The sequence below is a fragment of the Furipterus horrens genome, unplaced genomic scaffold (assembly GCF_987537825.1).
Source record: "Furipterus horrens unplaced genomic scaffold, mFurHor1.1.pri manual_scaffold_4, whole genome shotgun sequence".
Lineage (NCBI taxonomy): Eukaryota > Metazoa > Chordata > Mammalia > Chiroptera > Furipteridae > Furipterus > Furipterus horrens.
In genome coordinates, this window is record NW_028327174.1 from 22,564,984 (window position 1) to 22,584,333 (window position 19,350).

A 19,350-nucleotide genomic window follows, 5' to 3' on the forward strand; every position below is an offset into this window, starting at 1 on the left:
TGACAAAGAGGAGGCAAAGAGTTCAGTGTACTTAAAGGAAATTGGTTATAATTTTGGATTATATTATCTAATCTGGCTAAGAAAAATGTGAAGACATGAGGAGAGAAGATGAGGAATAAAATCAGTCAGGGAAAAATTGAGTATCTCCATGAGGATGAAAATTATTGTAAAGGATGGTTAAAGTTTAGAGTCACAGATAAAAATCAACAATCAGAAAATGGATTCAAGAAATCAAGATTTCAAGGTGTACAGTTACTGATGGTTGGTAGTGTATGCATAGCCAGAGGTGGGAGGGAAGAGAAGGTGCTTAGGAATGAGGAATTTAACAAACTGAGAGGCTAGGTTTATTGACTTAGTTGCATTTAAGTATGTTGAAGTACCTACTAATGGTTCAAGGAGTAAGACATAGATGAAGAACCTGGTGAGCCTGGTGCTGCAGTCAGTGGACAAGGAGGAGGAGGTGACCAGAAGCTTGGATGATAACATCTACAAACAGAAGTAGTAGGTGGTATTTATTGCCTCATGATGTTAATTTCAATGTAATGTGATGTTGAGAAGAACCTCAGAAGAGGAATTGTTGAAAATGACAACTGAGAGGAAGGAGCATACTAATCCAAATCTCAGCCCAGGGAAGTGTGTTGAAAGAGAAACACACAGCCTCCAATTGATAGAAAAATCAATGTTTTCAGGGACAAGTTGGGCTTTGAACTGAACATAGATAGGAAGGGAGCATTGAGAGTAAAAGGGGATTTGCAGATAATGGGCTCCAAATTCCAGAGGACTCTTCAGAAGATTTTGGGAGAATGGAATGAGGGACAAGAGAGTATACAATAGTAAAGAAGAAAGGCCCAAAAGATGAAGGATCATCCAAAAAGATAAAATGTACTGAGGGTTCCTTAGAAGAGACAAATTCAAGAAGAAAAATATGGGGAATGAGGCCACTGAACTCCCACGGTTCTCTATGATGTGGCTGCCTAGAAAAAAAATCCTTTTACAGGATTATTATTGTGGGTCCTGCCTAACAGAAGTCTTTGCTCTGTTTTCCATTCCAGGCTAATCCTTTGCTAATTCCATATCCTTCTCATTCAGCCTCTTTCTGCTCCGGACATGCCAAAATGTTCTCAGTACCTCAAATATACCATGTCCTATCCCAACTCAGCAGTTACAATGACCAAAATGATCTGTCCACTTTCTTCCTTTTGAGAAACTTGTACTCATCCTGTATTTCTCCATCTAAATATGATTTCTACTTTTGCATATATTACACATTCCATGTACTTACTCATTTTTCATGACACTTGAAATTTCTGCCTCATGAGTGTTTTCAGCACTTGATTGTAAACTCTATGAGAGCAGTGATTATAATTTTTCTCTTCTCTGTCCTCTTACCTAAAGTACAAATTTGTACCTACAGGCACTCAATTACATTCAATCAAGAGACTGACTTGAGAAGTAGTCTAAGTGATACAGATGCATTCCGGGTAAAACATCATGAGTTTGAGAGATGAAGCAATCAGGACTGATTCTCTGCTCTGCTCCTTGCTTACTTTAAGGTGCTGGGCATATCTTTAACTACTCCAATTTAGTTAGCAATTTCTTAGAAGTTTCTCAGAGTATTATTGGTACTGCCACATGTTGTTTTTTCCAGTCTCCCTGAGATTTTTCACATAAATTGCTACAAGCAGAGGTTTTATCATTTTTTCTTTTGAAACAAGATTGTAACATAGATTAAATAATCTTCATGCAACTTCATTTTGTTCACTCATCTTAAAGTCATCCCTTAGATTTGAAAACATAAATATCACTAACAGCATCCTACAGGGGTGGGACAGACACATAGAAACAGACAGTGAATACCTGCACACTTGATATAAGCTTCCTCCTTTAGAGAGCATGAACTGTGTTTCCAGGGGTCAGAAGGACACTGCCAGAGAGACATATCAGTGTTCCGACACTGGATTCCATCCACCCACCGGGGTCTAGAACCTTCCCTTAAATCAACAGAAGAGTCAAGGTTCCCATTGTCCCCACAGCCAAAGTGTCTGCAGATCATGGACAAGGTCATGGCTTCCATGGGGCTGCGGCAGACACTGCCCCAGGTCCCATTGTAGAAAACTTCCAGCCACCCAGCACACTCCTGGTCCTCGCTCACCATCCTCAGGGCCAGGAACTCTAAAAGTGAAAGGGGTAAAAGTTACAGTGAGCATTTCACTCAGAGCTCTGCATTTTTCTCTCTCCCAGTGATGTGAACACACCTCACTGGCTATGCTGAGGAGACACCCACTAAGTGGCAAAACTGAAATTTGTGTCCCTTTTCCCTGACTTTGTCTATTTGTGTCTGTCTTTCTACCACAATGATGCAGTGGAATATGTATAGAGGGAAACACCAGCCTGGGCCCTCTGAAGGGAGGGGTAGCTGAATCCCGCTTCCTGACAAAACGTCTGACAGAGTATGTGCAAGGGAGTGTGGATAGAGGGTGGTAGGTGGACTAATGGACACCAAAGATTTCTACCTCCTGCCCCATGGAACCCCTGAAATGTTACCTTTTATGGCAAAAGGGGTTCTATAGTTACTAAGGACCTTGGGATGGTTGGATTAATTTGAGATATCGTGGATTAACCAGGCAAGTTCATTCTAATCACATCCTTAGAGCCATTGTCTTTAAAAACAAATACACTTTCCCAGCTTCACTTCAGTGGGGAATGTGACTAAGGAAGAATGGTCAGGGGGAGGCACCATTGTTTGTTTGAAGAAAGAAAAGGGAGCATGGATCCGGGAATGAATGCACACCAGTTTTAGAAAGTAAAACAGGCAGGGAGAAGAAATCTCCCCCGGAGCCTCCAGCGAGAATGCAGCCCTGCTGCCACCTTGCTGTCAGCCCGGTGAGACCCTTGTCAGACTCCTACTGTGCACAGCTATAAAGTAACACATTTGTGCTGTGTTAAATCACATGGTAATTCATTACAGCATCAGTAGGCTCTCAAGATTTTACTACCACAAGCACCTGAAGAGTGAACCCTGCTTTCCATGGAAGCTCTGTAAAAATGGCTTTGTCTGGAGATATTGCTGAGAAGGAAGGACCAGAGCCTCAGCTGCTGCAGGAAGAAATGAAAGCACCAATCGTCATACCTGCTAGGCAGACAGGCACTGTGGAAGGAAGCTTCCTTCTCCTTGGTCCCTTTCAGCAACACCTCCTTGGGGCTCAGACTCATCCTTGAGGGCCCCCACCTCCTCCCCCAGGCAATGGACAACGTGCAGTGCCGACCTGAGCAGATGACCCCTGGATCCTCCTTGTGTCTGCAGTCGTGCTGTCCCCAGCCTCGAGAAGGGCACTCCCACAGGTGGGACTCATTTCCTGTGCAGTTCACGTCATCCAGCCAGATCTGACCTGATCCTGCCTCAAAGTGAGCAAAGGCTGTGGCATTGAGGGCTTCTCCACAGCCCAGCTGTCTGCACACCACCTGGGCATCGTTCAGGTCCCAGCTGTCATCACAGATGGTGCCCCAGGAGCCCTGGTGAAGGATCTCCACTCTGCCGGCACAGCGACTTCCCCCATCAGCCAGGCGGAGCTGGTTGCTGTCTGAGGAGAGAGAGTCAGGGCAGTGGGGCATTTACACAGGGGACGAGGAGGGTTCCTGGTCCTGTGCGAGGCCTCACCTGAGCAGATGGCAGCGCTGTCCTCTGAGGCTGCAGGGCCTGCTGGTTCATACACGGAGTCGCACTGGGGCAGCACGTGGGTCTGGTTTCCTACGGAAACAGGCAGATGGTGTGTAGGGTTGAAGAGCCGGAAATTGATTTTCATAATAACCTAGCGATGGGGTCTGCAATGAAAGCTGTGTGTTATGAATAACGTTATCATAATATTAGAGTTCACCTTCTTTATGGAGAGTTCTGCCTCTGATAATGCCAAGATTTCTTTTTTTAAGCTTAGTATTCAATGATATATAAGTTTAGAAAATGTTGGAATGTATCAGAAGTCTTTGAAAGTGTTTTAGAGCTTTCAAGGCTTGAGAATTTTAGGAGTCAAGCTGTCAAGAAGAAGTAAAGGGCAGAGGTGAGTCCACCCCTTGAGGACTCTGTCAATTCAAAGGTTATAGCTGAGGGTCTGCAAAGCTCAGCATAGATTTTGCCAGACTCATGGGGTTTGGGGAACACAAAATATAATTCAGAGTGAGCCATGAAGGACCATCCCTGTTAACCAGAATTCTTGTAATAGAAAAGGAAAAGTGAACTAAAAATACTCTTTAAAAAAATGGATGCTCAGCTTTTAGTCACTGCACTTCCTTTTAAATAAGGCAATTCACCCCTAAATCTGGTACTGAGAGGAAACAAAACAAAATGCTTTCTGAAGGATTTCTACAATTTTTATCTACAATGTCTGTCATTAAAAAAATTCCCATATAAAAGAGATCTCATGGAAAACCAAGAGGAAAAAGGTGACATTAGGAAGATTTTCATAAGGCATATGGCTTGGAGTTACCTGAAAAGAAGTTTAAACAACTATAATTAAAATGTTCATAGAATTAAGTGATACAAAGCATATCTTGGCAGAAAAGTTATTACAAAAAGCAAATAAAAATTGTAAGGCGTAGATAGTCAGCAGAACTCAAAAAAATGAGTGTAGTGGCACATCAGATCATTGCATAGTAGAAATAGTAAAACAGAAGATCAGAGGCAAATATATAGGATAAAGCACAGAAAGACAAAGGATAGAAAATACAAATAGGGGAAATAGAGACATGGTGAAAAGGTCCAACTTTACATAGATGAAGTCCTAGGTTTCTAAAGCAATAATTGACAAAACTAATGGTAGAAGAAATTAGAAAATGCACAGTTACAGTGGGATTTTTAATTCATTAATTTTTAATGAATTTTTAAAACATTTCCACAAAATCTTTGATAACGCAAAGTTATCTTTAATAACTTTGAGAAGTGAGGCCCATGTCTCCTTCACTGGATGTTGGCTGACCTTTGTGAGTTGCTTGTAAGCAATAAAATACCAACGAAGGTACCACTGCTTAATTCTCGGCACTAGGTCAGAAAAATTATGCAGCTTCCCATGGATCATGTAGGACATTTGCTTTAAGGGAAGTCTGACTCTGTTGAGACTGTCTTGGAGAGGCCCTATGCAGGTGGTCTTGTTAAGCTGAACTACCAGTTGTTTTCCATGTAAGGGAGCCATCTGGGTTTCCAGTTTACTCAAGCCTTCAGATGACTTTAGCCCCAGGTTACATCTAAGTGAAACCACACAAGAGACTCCAAGACAGCCAACTTGAGTCTTTCACAGGTTCCTGACCCAGGAAATCATGAGTAAAATGACATGTATTATTTGTTTTCAGCTACTAAGTTTTTTGGGACAATTTGTTAGGCAGCGTTAATAACCAGGACACTTACCATGTTATGGAGAATGCTACCACTAAATAGAAAGAGAAATGTTTGACTTTAAGTAACTTCTAATAAAGTGAATTAAAAATGTTTGCCTGAAAAAAGACTTGAACATGAATGTTTATAACACCTTTATTCATAGTAACCCCAAACATGTGCCATGTTTTTTGGGTCAAGGCACTGGGCCTTGAAAGGGCCTTAAAGAGACTATTGGCAGGAGGCCTATGGACTTTTTAGAATCTGTTAGTGAGGATTATAGAGCTTTTGTTATTCAGAAAAACAAATTAAAAACACGTATCTCAGTAAATGATAGAACAAGCCAACAAAAACAATCAATAGATATTTAAAATATATATTGGTAGGATTTAACTATTATGGACCTGAAAACTGAAGAATACATGTTATTCTCAAGGGCATGTAGGCCATTTGCCAGGACTAATTGTATGCTATGTGAAATATGAGTTCAAAAGATTTCAAAGGAAAATTAAGAAAAAGTGATTAAAAAAACCATTTTGGACCACAGTAGAATTAATATAGAAACAAACAAAACCAGCAAAATCAACTCTGTCAGGTTGTACTTTTCATGCAATAAAATACATCTATATCAGTAGCACAATTTTTTTAATGTGTTTTATTGATTATAATATTACATTTGTGCCAATTTCCCTTCCCTCTGCTCCCCTCCACCCGGTGGCCCCCCTCCCTCCAGTTGTCCCCCCCTTTTAGATCATGTCCATTAGTTGTGCATACAGTTCTTCTCAACCTCTCTCTGTCTATTCCATTCCCTCCTACCATGATCCTTAATTCCTATATCATCTCCCTCCCTCTCCCCATTCCCCCTCCCTGTTGACCTCCCCCCAATATGTTCTCCGTACCTATAGTTCTTTTTCCACTCTCGTTGCCTGTTTAGTTTGCCTTTGTTTCAATTCCCTAGCTTCTGTTGTTTCTTGTGATGCAGTTTTCATTTTAGATTTCATTGTCTTGATCCTCCCTTTTCTAAACCAGTCCCTTTAACATCTCATATAACAGTGGTTTGGATCTAATGAACTCTTTCAGTTTTATTTTGTCCTGGAAACACTTTCTCTGTCCTTCTATTCTGAATGACAATTTCGCTGGATAGAGTATTCGTGGTTGTAGGTTTTGGATTTTCATTACTTTGAATATTTCTTGCCAGTCCCTTCTTGCCTGCAGGGTCTCTCTTGAGAAGTCAGCTGATAGTCTAATTGGGACCCCTTTGTACATAATTCTTTTCTTCTCTCTTGCTGCTTTTAAGGTTCTCTCTTTATCTTTAATTTTTGACATTTTGATTATAATGTGTCTTGGAGTGGTTCTCCCTGGGTCCAGTTTTTTTGGAACTCTCTGTGCTTCCTGGACCTGTAAGTCTATTTCCTTCCCCAAGTCTGGGAAGTTCTCCTTTATTATATTTTCACTCAATTTTTCAAGTTCTAGTTCATCTTCCTCGCTCTCTGGCAAACCAATGATTCTTATGTTGGGCCTTTTATAGCTGTCCCAGAGGTTTCTGATCCTCTCATCGTTGCTTCCCATTTCCTCTCCCTGCATTGGTTGACTTCTTGTTCCTTCTCCATATTCCAGTTTGTTGAAATGAACTCTGGATTTTTTTTCCTCACCATCTGTCTCGTATGTGGTTTTGTTCCTTTCGTTATGAGTGTTTTTCGCTTCTTTCTCATCTTTTTCGAAATCTTTTGTGAATTCTGTAAGCCACCTGATAACAATGGCCCAGAACTGAGCATCTGACAGGTTTCTTATCTGTTCATGTCAGGTTCTCCATCTGTTGCCTGGTGAGCTGCACCACCGGGATTTCTATAGTTGTCTGCCTCATTTTGACAGATGCGTTTTGTTTTCTTGGGCCGGCTGTAGGGGGCAGTGCCTGTGTACGCGTCACAATCTAGCGACCGGCGCCTGTCCGCGACCTATTTCGCAGCCCTGTGGCGCTTTCTTTGGGGGCGGGGGTCCAAGATGGATTCACACAGTTATTCCGCTAGGAGACCGGGATCCGTCCTCCCGCCCCCCTGGGCCTCACTGTTCAAGGCGATGTGGTGGCTGCTTTCCCCAGCGTTGGGGTCGCGAGCTGCCGGGGGTTCGACTGCAGCCAGGGTTGTTCTCCCCGCCACTGTCCCAGGTGCAACCGCAAACAGCGCCACCCCCTTTCGCTCTTACCTGCCCAAAGAGCGCCGCTGGTTTATAACTTCATATGTTGGGCTTCCGTGTAGTTTTATTTTCTGGAATTTCTAGTTATCCTTTGTTTTGAAGTAGTTGTATTCCTCTCTAGTTGTAGAGGGAGACCTAGCGCGTCTGTCTAAGCCTCCATCTTGGCCGGAAGTCCCTCAGTAGTACAATTTGATGCCTGCCTTGGCAGCCAATACATCCGTCACTTTGCAACACAGTTCCTAGGCAAACTTTGATCTGCCTTCCATCACATAGTTTAGTTTACATCTTGTAGAATACAATGGAATCATATCCTATGTATTGCTTTTTGTATGGCTTCTTTTTCTCAGCATGTTTTTGAGATTTACCTGTATAGTTGCATTTATCAGTTTGTCCTCTTTATGGTTGAAAAGTCTTCCATTGTCTGAATATACTATAATTTGTTTAATCATTCTTCCATTAATAAAATTTAAGTTGTTTACCCTTTTTATTGCTTTTAATAAAGATCTTATGAACATTAATGCTCAAATCTTTGTGGACCTAAATTTTTATTTCTCCCAAGGAAATGTCTAGTAGTAGAATTGTTGGGTAACATTTAAATGCATGTTGAACTAAAATGTTTTCTTTTTTCAAAGTGTTTGTATCTCTTACATCACCACAAGCAATGTATGAAGCTCTATTTGCTTCTCATCTTTGCCAAAACTGGAATTGCAAGTCTTTTAGTTATTCTAGTAAATGAAGTGATTTTCTCCATATACTTTAATTTAAGTTTCCTTAATCATTAATGATGAAGTCTAATTCTCAGTTTTTGAATGTTTAATGCCTTAAGAAATGTTTGCCTACCTCAAGGTCCCCCAAATTTTTCCTATGTTTTCTTTTTTAAGTTTAATAGTTAAACATTTTACATATAGATTGACTGGCAATCATTTTGAGGTTTTTGTTTTTGTTTTTTGGTATGGTGTGAAGTAAGGGTTGTGGTTCATTTTTTGACCCAAACAGATATTTTCATTCCCACATCATTTTTGAAAATATATATGTCCTCCAATATTTTGACATCTGTACTAAGCTGTCATAATAAAGTAACACTAACAGGGTGGCTTAAGCAACAACAATTTATTTTCTTACAATTCTAGAGGCTAGAAGTTAGAGATCAAGGTGTTGAAAAGGTTTATTTTCTATGAGGGCTATGAGGGAAGGACCTGTTCCAGGCTGGCCTTTCTCCTTGACTTGTAGATAGCTGTCTTGTCCCTGTGTCTTCACATGATCTTTCTTCCATGTGTGTCTGCATCTTCATCTCTTCTTACAAGAATACCAGTCATATTGGATTAGGGCTGATCCATATGACCTTATTTACCTTAATTACCTCTTTAAAAGCCCTATGTCCAAAATATAGTCATATTCTGAGATATTGGGTGTTGGAAGTAAACATATGAATTTTATGTGTGGGGGCACAATTTAATTCATAATAACATTTTTGTATATAATCAACTTTTACATATATTTAGTCTATTTATGAACTCTCTATTCTGTTCCACTGATCTCTATGTATCTATCCTTACTCTGAGACAATAATGTCTTAGTTATTGCAGCTTTAGAGTTAGTCTTGAAATCAGGAGCTTCCAGATTTGGTCTTCTTTTTCAAAATTGTTTTGCCCTTATTATTCCACATAGATTTTCCAGTTTGCTTATACATTTCTGCAAAGACATTTCCCTTATCCAAATGAGTGAAAATGGTAACTTTGCTACTTTTGTTTCTATTAGTGAAGATAAAAATAAGAGAAGCAGTCTGAAGCTGCCAGAGCCTCAGAGTTGTGGCTGATGACTTATGTTGTAGAAGGGAAGTCCAAAACGCCATAAAGGAGTTGGGTGGATAACTTCTGAGATCACAGTATGGTCCCTGTCCGACTGATGATCAAAAAGTGATCTTACATGTTGCAGGGGGAAAAAGTCAAGTACTTCTAAAACATGGGGATATTAAGTCAAAGAGTTTAGCCACTTTGTGAGACAGTATTAGCATTTTTTCCAAAACATCTTTTGATAGATTACTTTTTCTATTTTATTTTATTTTTTAAAGGTGTATGTTATTGATTATGTTATTACAGTAGTCTCAGTTTCTTTTCCCTTTGCCCCCCTCTTCCCGATACCTGCTTCCCTCCAGCAATCCCACCCCACTTAGTTCATGTCCATGGGTCGAGCATATAAATTCTTTGGCTTCACCCTTTCCTATATTATTCTTAACATCCCCCTGTATATTTTGTACCAACCAATTATGCTTCTTGATCCCTGCACCATTTACCTATTTCTCCCCCTTCTCCCTCCCAGCTGATGACCCTGCAAATGAGCCCCACACCTATGATTCTGTTCGAGTTCTTGTTTTTTGCTTACCTTGTTTTGTTTTTATTTTATTCAGTTTGATAGTTTTGAGATTGTTGTCATTTTAATGTTCATATTGTTGATCTTATTTTTCTTAAATAAGTCCCTTTAACATTCCATATAATACTGGCTTGGTGATGATGAACTCCTTTAGCTTTACCTTGTCTAGGAAGCACTTTATCTGCCCTTCCATTTTAAATGACAGCTTTGCTGGACAGAGTAATCTTGGTTGTAGGTCCTTGCTTTTCATTACATTGAATAGTTCTTGCCAGTCTCTTCTTGTCTGCAAAGCTTCTTTTGATAAATTGACTGATAGTCTTATAGGGGTCCCTTTGTAGGTAACTCTCTGCTTTTCCCTTGCTGTTTTTAAGATTCTCTCTTTAACCTTTGGCATTTTAATTGTGATGTATCTTGTTGTGGTCCTCTTTGGGTCTAGCTTGTTTGGGACTCTCTGTGCTTCCTGGACTTGTGTGTCTAGTTCCTTTGCCAAGTTTGGGAAGTTTTCCTTCATTATTTTTCACATAAGCTTTCAATTTCTTGCTCTTCCTCTTCTCCTCCTTGCACCGCTATGATTTGGATGTTGGCACGTTTAAAGTTGTCCCAGAGGTTCCTAAGCCTCTCCTCATTTTATTCAATTCTTGTTTCCTCATTTTGTATTGGTTGACTGTTTTATTCTTCCTTATACTTGAAATAATTGATTAGAAACCCTGCTTTCTTCTCTTCAACATTAGTTTTGTGTGGATTTTTCTTTGTTCCATTTAGCATAGTCTTCACTTCTTCCCTTATGCATTTGCCATACTTAAGGATATCTGTCAAGTCTGTGAGCATCTTTATCACCAGTGTTTTGAATTCTCCATCTGTTAGGTTGGCTATCTCCTCATCACTTAGTTCTCCCACTGGAACCTTGATTTATTTCCCCTTTTGGGCCATTCTTCTCTGTCCCCTCAGCTTGACTGGCTCTTGCGTTTATTCGCCTCTGTGTGTTAGGTAGAGCTGTCTCACCTGTTACGTTGTAAGGGGCAGAGCCTTAGGTATTCGTCAGTACAGAGTGATCCATTTCACCATGTTGTGGCACTGTGTGTGTGGGAGGGATCTGAGAGGGAAAAATGCTGCTTGCTCAGAATTTGCCCCTTTTCCAGGCACTTGTCCACTTCTGAATGGGCCTGGTGCCTCACTAGCTGTTGCCCTGGCCGTTGTTCCAAGAGTGGGTGGGGCTGTGGATGTTCTAGGACTATTTGGGCCCTTTGAACAAACAGACTCAGCTGAGAGACTGGTAGTTTCTGCCTCCGCCCCAACCCCCACTGGTTTGCACAGTCAGAGGCAATGATGCTTTATTGTCTCCAGCGATGGAATGGTGAACTGTGCACTCTGTTCTTGTGCTGGGAGTTATCTCCAGGTGTCCCTCTCTACTCTTTTAAATGTTTGGCTGCACTTTCTGTCGACCTACTGCTCCACTGCTGCTGCCACTACCATACCGCCTCCATTCCGCCCCGGTTCCGCCCCTCCTACCTGTCTGGATGAGTATTTCTTTTTTCTATCTTTGTTTCTTGGACTTTGATGCAGCTTGATTTTCTGGGACATCTTGTTGTCTCTAGTTTTGAGGTAGTTGTGTTCCTTCTTAGGTGTGGAGGGAGATTCAGCGTGTCTGTCTAGACCTCCATCTTGGCCGGAATTCCTTGATAGATTTTATGCATGGGAGATAGAAAAGTATTTCTTTTGTACTAGGTTCTGATGAACGGGAGAGCATGCCCAGTCTTATTCAGGACACTCCATTTGCTACAGTTTATGCTAAAATGTGGATAGAGAGACAAACTCTGTTTAGAAGTCTTTTTTCTTTTATATTCTTTCTCTTAATTGTATTTTTTCTGTTACCATGAATCTGAAACTCCTCATAAAGTGAGTTTTATAAAGTCAGGCATGCATAACTTATACTGTAAAGGAGAGAATTGTCCAACTGCACTCTTAAATGGAATCCTACCTCTAAGGGTGCTGAAAACTTGAGAATGCAAGCATCTTAAGATTGGTTATATAATGATAGTATAGTTTTCCTTATTCTATGCCTCTGACCCAGGCAATGGTTACTGCTATAATAAAAGTGGTTTTGCTGCTTGGGATCCCTATTTACCTATTATTGGGGGACAAGATGATGTCAAGGTAATTGTTGTGGATCTTCTTGTCAGCTACTGTAAATGGTGCTGAATGATGTAAAAATGATTGAATTTTTCAAAAGAAAAAAATAACAAGGTTATAAAAACACCTTGGGACAATTAGACTGAATGAAAATGTTCAAATGGTTGACAAAAATTGAACAAAATAGGAGGAGAAAGAGGGAGTAGTTACTAAAGTTTTAATGAATCAACCTAAGAGATTATTAGGTGGTCTGGCTGTCTCAACAACTTCCCAAACTGTAAAAAGACTATGATAAATTAATTTGATTACTCCTAGGCCAATGAATTTATAATTGTCACTGGTTACACAAAAGAGGACTCTGTAGGTTTATTATAGTCAGTGCCAATTAAAATGGCAGAAGATAAATGAAAGGATTAGAGCCCTGAGTGACAGGTGGGCTCAGGCACAGCTGCCCCTAGATGACAGAAAGCTATGTGAACTGGCAGGGGCAAAATGGCTTGGAAGTGGTTAGAATTAGTTTTGTAATTACTGATGCTCAATGTACTGTCATAACTATGACTGAAATGATAAGTGAAAGAGGAACATAAGTAAATTAAGAGGATATGGTGATGTAATTTTAGAAGGATGCAGGTAAAACTAAGTCTGTAAGTAAGAATTTATGAATAAACATAGTGTATGTTTTTGCCTTACACCTACCAGCATGTGTTATAAGAATATCTGTGAGTCTAAGTAGAGAACTCTGCCCTTATCCAAACCACTGGGAAAAGTAATGTGCAAATATGTTCTCTATTCTGTTTTAATTGGCCTGCTGTGTGGGAATCTTAAAATTACCTAAACCCACTCAAATGACTAACTTAAAATAGCATACCTGGGGTACATGAAGAAATTAGGCCTTATTTAAGGGTCTGTCTAGTAGTGACCTGTGAGAAAAACTTATGGATATTTTATACTAACTATGGATTACAGCAATTTTAAGACAGTATTCACCATTGCATCACTGTATCTGTATATTGACAGTTCAAGCTGTACAACAAGTTAGGGAAAATTTGTTATTGATTTGGCTAATGTTTTCTTTTCAACTTATTCTTTGGAAAAAAAGTCAATTTACATTTATGTGTGAGATTGACTCAAATATCCATTTACTGTGCTCCTACTTTACTAAATTCTCCAGTGTATTGTTCCAGCTGAAAATGAAGGATGTTCTACATAACAATTGTCCTGTCAGTGTCATGAAATATGAAGATTCAGAAAATGTTCCATGTTAAGGGAGACTAAATGGGCGTAACAGTTGAATGCAGCACATTAGTTAGATCTTCTTTTAGCTCTGAAGAATATATTTGGATCACTCAGTAAAATCTGAATAAAATTTATGTACTAGATAATAGTATTATAACATTTTTAATTTCTGGAATTTGATAATTGTGCTTTGGTCATGTAAGGGAATTCTTTGAAGTATTTTAAGATTAAAGGGATATTATATCTGTAGCCTACCAATTTTAACTAGTCATTCAGAAAAATTTTACATAGTCAGGGAGGAATGAAGCAGGAGAGAGAAAGGAGGGGATATATCATAGTAAGATTAACATTGGTGGAATGTGGGTAAAGTGTATCTGGAAATTTTAATTTTTGCAACTTTTCTGTAAGTTCAAATTAGTCAAAATAAAAATTCAGAATTATAAAGGTGAAAACAATTCAGAAAGAAATCATTCTTAGGACACCTTCACTAAAAGGAATACCAAAAACATTAGAAACATAAAATACCTAGGAGAAAACCTCGTGGAAGATGTGTAAAAGTTCTGAAAGAAACTAAAGACCTAAATGAATGGAGAGATATACCATGTAAATGAGTTGGGAGACTCAATATTTTCAAGGTTAATAATCTTCAAATTCATGTGTAGAATAAATTGAATCTCAATAAAAATACCACTATTATTTTTTGGGGTGAAAAATTGACAAGCTGATTCTAAAATTTATGGTAATGCAAAACACTGAGAATAAATAACACCCTAGGCAAGAAAATCAAGAAAGTTAGAATAGTTGTTATAAAGTAACTTTTTAAAAGTTTTTGAGACTTACTAGAAAGTTACAATAACTAAGAAAGTGTGGTAATGGTGCAGGGACAGACAAATGATTCAGTGGAGCAGAAAAATTAAAAAAAGACTCAGACATACATGCATTCTATGACAAAGTTGTCATTGCAGTATGAAAAGATTCTCAGTCAGTTGGATAGCCACTCAGAAATATGAAACTTGACCCTTATTTCCTACCATACATGGATATTAATCTTGTAGAAAGATTGTACAATTATATGGAAAAGAAAAATAATTAAGCTATTATAAGATACTCTTGGAGAATATTTTGTGACTTTCTGGTTGGCAAAATTTTCCCCTAAAAAGTTATGAGACCCTAAATGTACAGGAAAAAACTGATGTTATATTTCATTAAAATTAAGACCTTGGCCCAACAAAGAACACCATACCATTAAGAGAGTAAAAATGAAAGTCCAAGGATTAAACATACCAAATAATGATATATATCTGCACTAAATATCATTGTTATGGTAATTTGTAGCACTATATTTGTGACAGTTAAACCTGGAAACAACTCAAATCTACCATCAGTTGAATTGATCAATATATGGCATGTGATTATTCAATGGGATACTCTGTAGCAATAAAAATGAACAAAGTGCTGCTTAAGAAATAATATTAATAAATTCCAACATAATGTGGGGTCAAAGAAGTTAGACACAAAAGGAAACATTTTATGATTTCATATACAGTTCAAAAAATGACAAAAATATTCTGTAGTAGTAGAAGTTAGAAAAGTGGTCTCGTTTAGAGATGATGGAGGGCAAAGTTATTGTGTGAAGGGAAGGTGACTTCCTGGGTGCTTTTCTCGTCTCTTTATTAATCTGGGGTGGGGTACATGACCGAGGTATACACTTATTACTTATACATTCTCTATCATAATACTTAAATAAACTATTTCTTTGAAAAATATTCCTCTTAACAGTTCTTGCCTTGACCTGAAAAATGAATGAAAAATGAGAAGAACCATATTTCACCAGGAAATACCTACTTTCCCACACTTTCTGCTCTTAGGGAAATTTCACTCAAGAAACATCCTTAGTACCAGTTAGCCCTTCCCTTTCTCTTACCTGAGCAGATCACAGAGGCCATGTTCCCATGGGTACAGTCAGGAATGCCCAGGGCAGTCATAGGGCAATTCCACAAGAAGGACTCAGCCCCTGAACAGTGAAATTGGGCTTTCCAGATCCGATCATCTCTTTGCACAAAGTATGCTCCTTTTGGGATAGACATGGCAACTCCACAGCCAAGCTGACGACAGACGACATTGGCAGTGGCCATACTCCAGTGGGAGGCACAGAGCATTCTCCATTCTCCAGAAATATTCATCTCCACTTGTCCCTCACACTGAGAGGTACCGTTTTTCATGAGCCGTATTTCTGTGTATGCTGGTAGGTGAAAACAGTACTTTATTAAAATCTCATGTTTTTCTTGCCCCAACAGAATATGCAGGGAGGTTAAATTTTGCTCTGCATCTCACCTGAACAGACAACGTGAACAGCCCCACTTTTCTGGCAATCACCTCCTTGACAGGGCACTCTGGGGCAGACCCAGAGCTCAGGCTCCTGCCCCCTACACAAGAACTTTTCAGTCCACACCTGTCCATCTGATGTTCTGAAGGGCACGTCCACCAGTACAGACACAGCTTTGCCACACCTCAGTTCCGCACAGATGACTTGGGCAGTGGGGAGTGTAAAGTTTTCATCAGACACTGAAATCCAGCCTTCTCCAGGATTCACTTCTACTCGTCCTGAGCAGGGTCCACTCCCTCCAACCAGGCGCAAAAATCCTGAGAGAACAAGCAAACAAACCCAGCGAAGTGTCATGATCCTGGCTTGGCAACTGGGAACATGTCATAGGCAATGGTGTGAAAGTTTTTCTTTTCTGGTGGTGGGACCTGGAAAGGGATTGTGACAGTTATTGTCACAAATACATTTTCATACACAAGTGTCTGGAGAGAAATGTATAGTCTGAAGTAGGTTAGAAATGAGGATTCCTTACCTAGTGGTCTAACAATGACTAGGCCCAAGGAAATTTAAACTTGTGTAGAGGTATGAATAACCAAATTAACCCATAGTAAAAAAAAGTCCATGGGTTTAAAGAGGTTAGAGGCCTATCATGTAGATAATGTTAGAAGGGTATCCTGAGATTTCTGGGGCTAGAATTCTGAGGAGCTTTATCTCAGTAGCCACTCTTCAAGTGACTGAGAACAGGAAAACTTATGAGTGTTGGATCCATGAGTGCATGCCAAACTGTAGATGAATTTATAGCTCAAGTGAGGAAATATAGATATAACCAGTCCAGTTTTATGATTTCACATTTTATTTTTCCCATAATTTGTGATGGCAAAAATTCCAAGAATTTCTTAGGTGGCCTGATGGTGCAAGAAGTTGTCCAAAGATAAGCTTGGATGTGAAGAAAACTCCAAGAGTCATAGGAAAAGGAGTGACTGGTCCTAGTCATCTTTCTTGAACCCTATGGTTTGCCAATGAACCTGGAAGAGAGTGAGTTCTCAGGGGGACTATGTAAGACAGCTAAGTTTCTTGATCCCTTCATACTGGGTTTTTCTTCCCAGACATGGGAACCTTAGCAAATGCTAAGGAGTAAGAGTAATTGAGGTATTTTAATCCTATCTATATGCTAACTATATTTTCCTCTACTACTTGGATTCTGAGATAAGAAGCCAGCATACTGTAAAAATGGTGGAGAGGAAGGAAGCAGAGAGCAAACAAACTATAATTTGGAGACTTCCAAATTGTCATATCTTTAGTATAGATGAAACATATGAATATTTGGGATAAATACTTGTGGAACAAGTTTTTAACACATTTTATTACCCTGTGCTCCTCCCTTCTACCACCTAACCATAAGGCACTTAGAGAAAAAAAATTTATACATATATTTTTTGAAAAAGTGTTGATTGTATAAAAGACTCATTCTGGGGCTCCCTTGGTAACATACACTTCTTCAGTATGTCACCTAAAATGATTCCACATTTTCACATTGACTAAAGTTGTTCACTTCTGTGATGTGACAAATCCTCTCATTGGTCTGTGGCTGGTAAAGAGATTTTAATATTTGTGCAACACTTGTATTGCTAGTGAAAAGTGAAGTTTTAACAATTCAGTACTTCCACAGATGTTATCATCTGAATTAAAATAGTATTTGGGTTCACCACAGATAATACCCACTTGTTTTGTGCTATTTATATGTATATGGGAAGGTAAGTGAAGTTTCTGTACAAATGAGGGTGAAGGAAGAATCTGACTGACATAGAGGTCCACACTGACCTTCTGACTGTCTAACTGAGAAGAGAGAGTGAACTTCTCAGGGCAGGCACTAGGCTTACATCGAGAGCTCCTGTCCAGCCCTTTACCCTTTTATTGGAAATTGGTCTTCCTGAGCTGATATGAAAAATGTCAGGGCACATTTATAAAAATTTGCCTAAGGAGAAGAAATGGCAGAGAGACAAGTAGTTTTATTAAGAAATACTGAACTTAGAATTAATATGTTTAACCTAATACTACAGAAACCCTAAAGTACCAACATAACAAAAAGTAAAAGTAACAAAAAACTCTAAAATTTAAAATCTGTGTCTTCCACTGTAGTGAACTATACTTACATGTTGAGTCACAAATAAGAAGAGACATGGACACACCTTTACTTTAATTCAAAAGTAGGAAGACACCCAGGCCCACATCAAGCAAAATATGGACTCTTTCAGGGCTAAGATCAAAGATCAACAAGCGTTAAAAGCTGTAAATAATACTGGGGTTCCTGAAGCACTATGTTGTTATTTTAAGCCAGAGAAGACAGACTCTGGGGAGTTTTTATCCTAAGAGTGACTTGTTCAAGGATACAGAGTGAGGGAATACTGTTGGCTCCAGACTTAGCCTCTTCTGGGCCTGTTTTATGCTCTCAATGCCAGCTGCACATTCCAGGTTATTACAACATTTCATCTTCCTTCAGGCCCATTGTTAAGTATATATCATGGCTCACTCTCCTTGGTGATTCACCTCTACTCTTCTCACCATTTTCCAAATTTAGCTCATTTGCAGGAGAGATATCAACATAATTTACAGGAGGGACCTCAGGGGGCCAGGTCTCTAGGAAACTACTCTTTCTGCACCTGTGCCCAAGACTGGGAGATCCCCAATGTTCTGTATCTTAACTTTTGCTTAGGATTCCTTTGACCAGAGAAAATATTCCCTCTCATTGTTAGAGCTTTATTTTGTGTTGATTTTTATCTAGAGAAGCAAGAGAGCAAGGATGACCAGGTTAGTTATCATCACATTTCATCTAGGTCCCATCTTTATTACTTCATATCTGACCAACCCTGTCTTCTATATTCTGCCTGTAGTTGTGACTCACCTGCATCCAAACCAACAACTCTCAAGGCCTTTGATGGTCAGCCTCACCTGTGTCTGTACCCTTCCGGCTACTCATCCATCAGCCCAGGATCCTACTATTCTGAATGAGATGGAGTGCCTTGTTGTCTGAGATCTGGGGGATGTCTCCATTGGTTGTGGTATCTGGCCACTCAGAGACCCACAAAGATCCAAGTGTCTTCCTTAAGACCAAATTGCCCTGTGCCCTTGGGCTGTGCATCTCCTATAAACTCAGAGGTGGTCCTCATGAACCTGCCATCAGGGTGCACAAAGGAGCAAGGAGAGTGGGACACTGGAGGCCCAGAAACAGGCAAAAATTGAGTCTCTAATTGGGAAATGATGAAAAGAGAGAGAGAAGGGGGGCTTCAAATGAGGCATCTCTAACCCCCCTGCACAGGTCTGATATTTACATAGGAAAAGGGCATTTGAGAACAATATTGAGATTCCATTTCATGTTGTTTTATTCAAAATACGAACATTCTTTTAGAGTTTGCCATGTTTTGGGAATTTTGATAGGTAAATCACAATAAAAGAATGTTCTTATCTATGTAAGGCTTTATTTCTAGTGGAAGATAAAAATGAGTAGACAGGTTTAAGATCTCTGCTAAGCTTACAGGAGATCTGGAGAGCAAAAAGAAAAGGAAAACGTCTCTTCAGAGGGATATTTATATTTATCAACATCACCAAAAGCTACATGAAATTTATGATCAGATACATCCCTATCTGGTGTCCTTCTAAAAAGATATCCCGTGTCCTTAGGCAAGTTACTTAAAATTTCATCACTGGGATCCTGTTTCTACCACTCTGACCTTTTCTC

The 19,350-nt window shown here is 39.4% G+C and overlaps 1 protein-coding gene across 1 annotated transcript in view; it reads right to left on the reverse strand.

The window, feature by feature from the left end:
- The window catches only part of LOC150011305 (scavenger receptor cysteine-rich domain-containing protein DMBT1-like), a 199,303-nt gene that overhangs the window by 110,707 nt on the left and 69,246 nt on the right, over positions 1-19,350 (reverse strand). Inside the window, 5 exon segments of the mRNA XM_090275094.1 lie at positions 1,858-2,172; positions 3,267-3,581; positions 3,659-3,748; positions 15,216-15,533; positions 15,626-15,934. Of these exon segments, the coding sequence (XP_090131220.1) occupies positions 1,858-2,172; positions 3,267-3,581; positions 3,659-3,748; positions 15,216-15,533; positions 15,626-15,934 (1,347 nt within the window).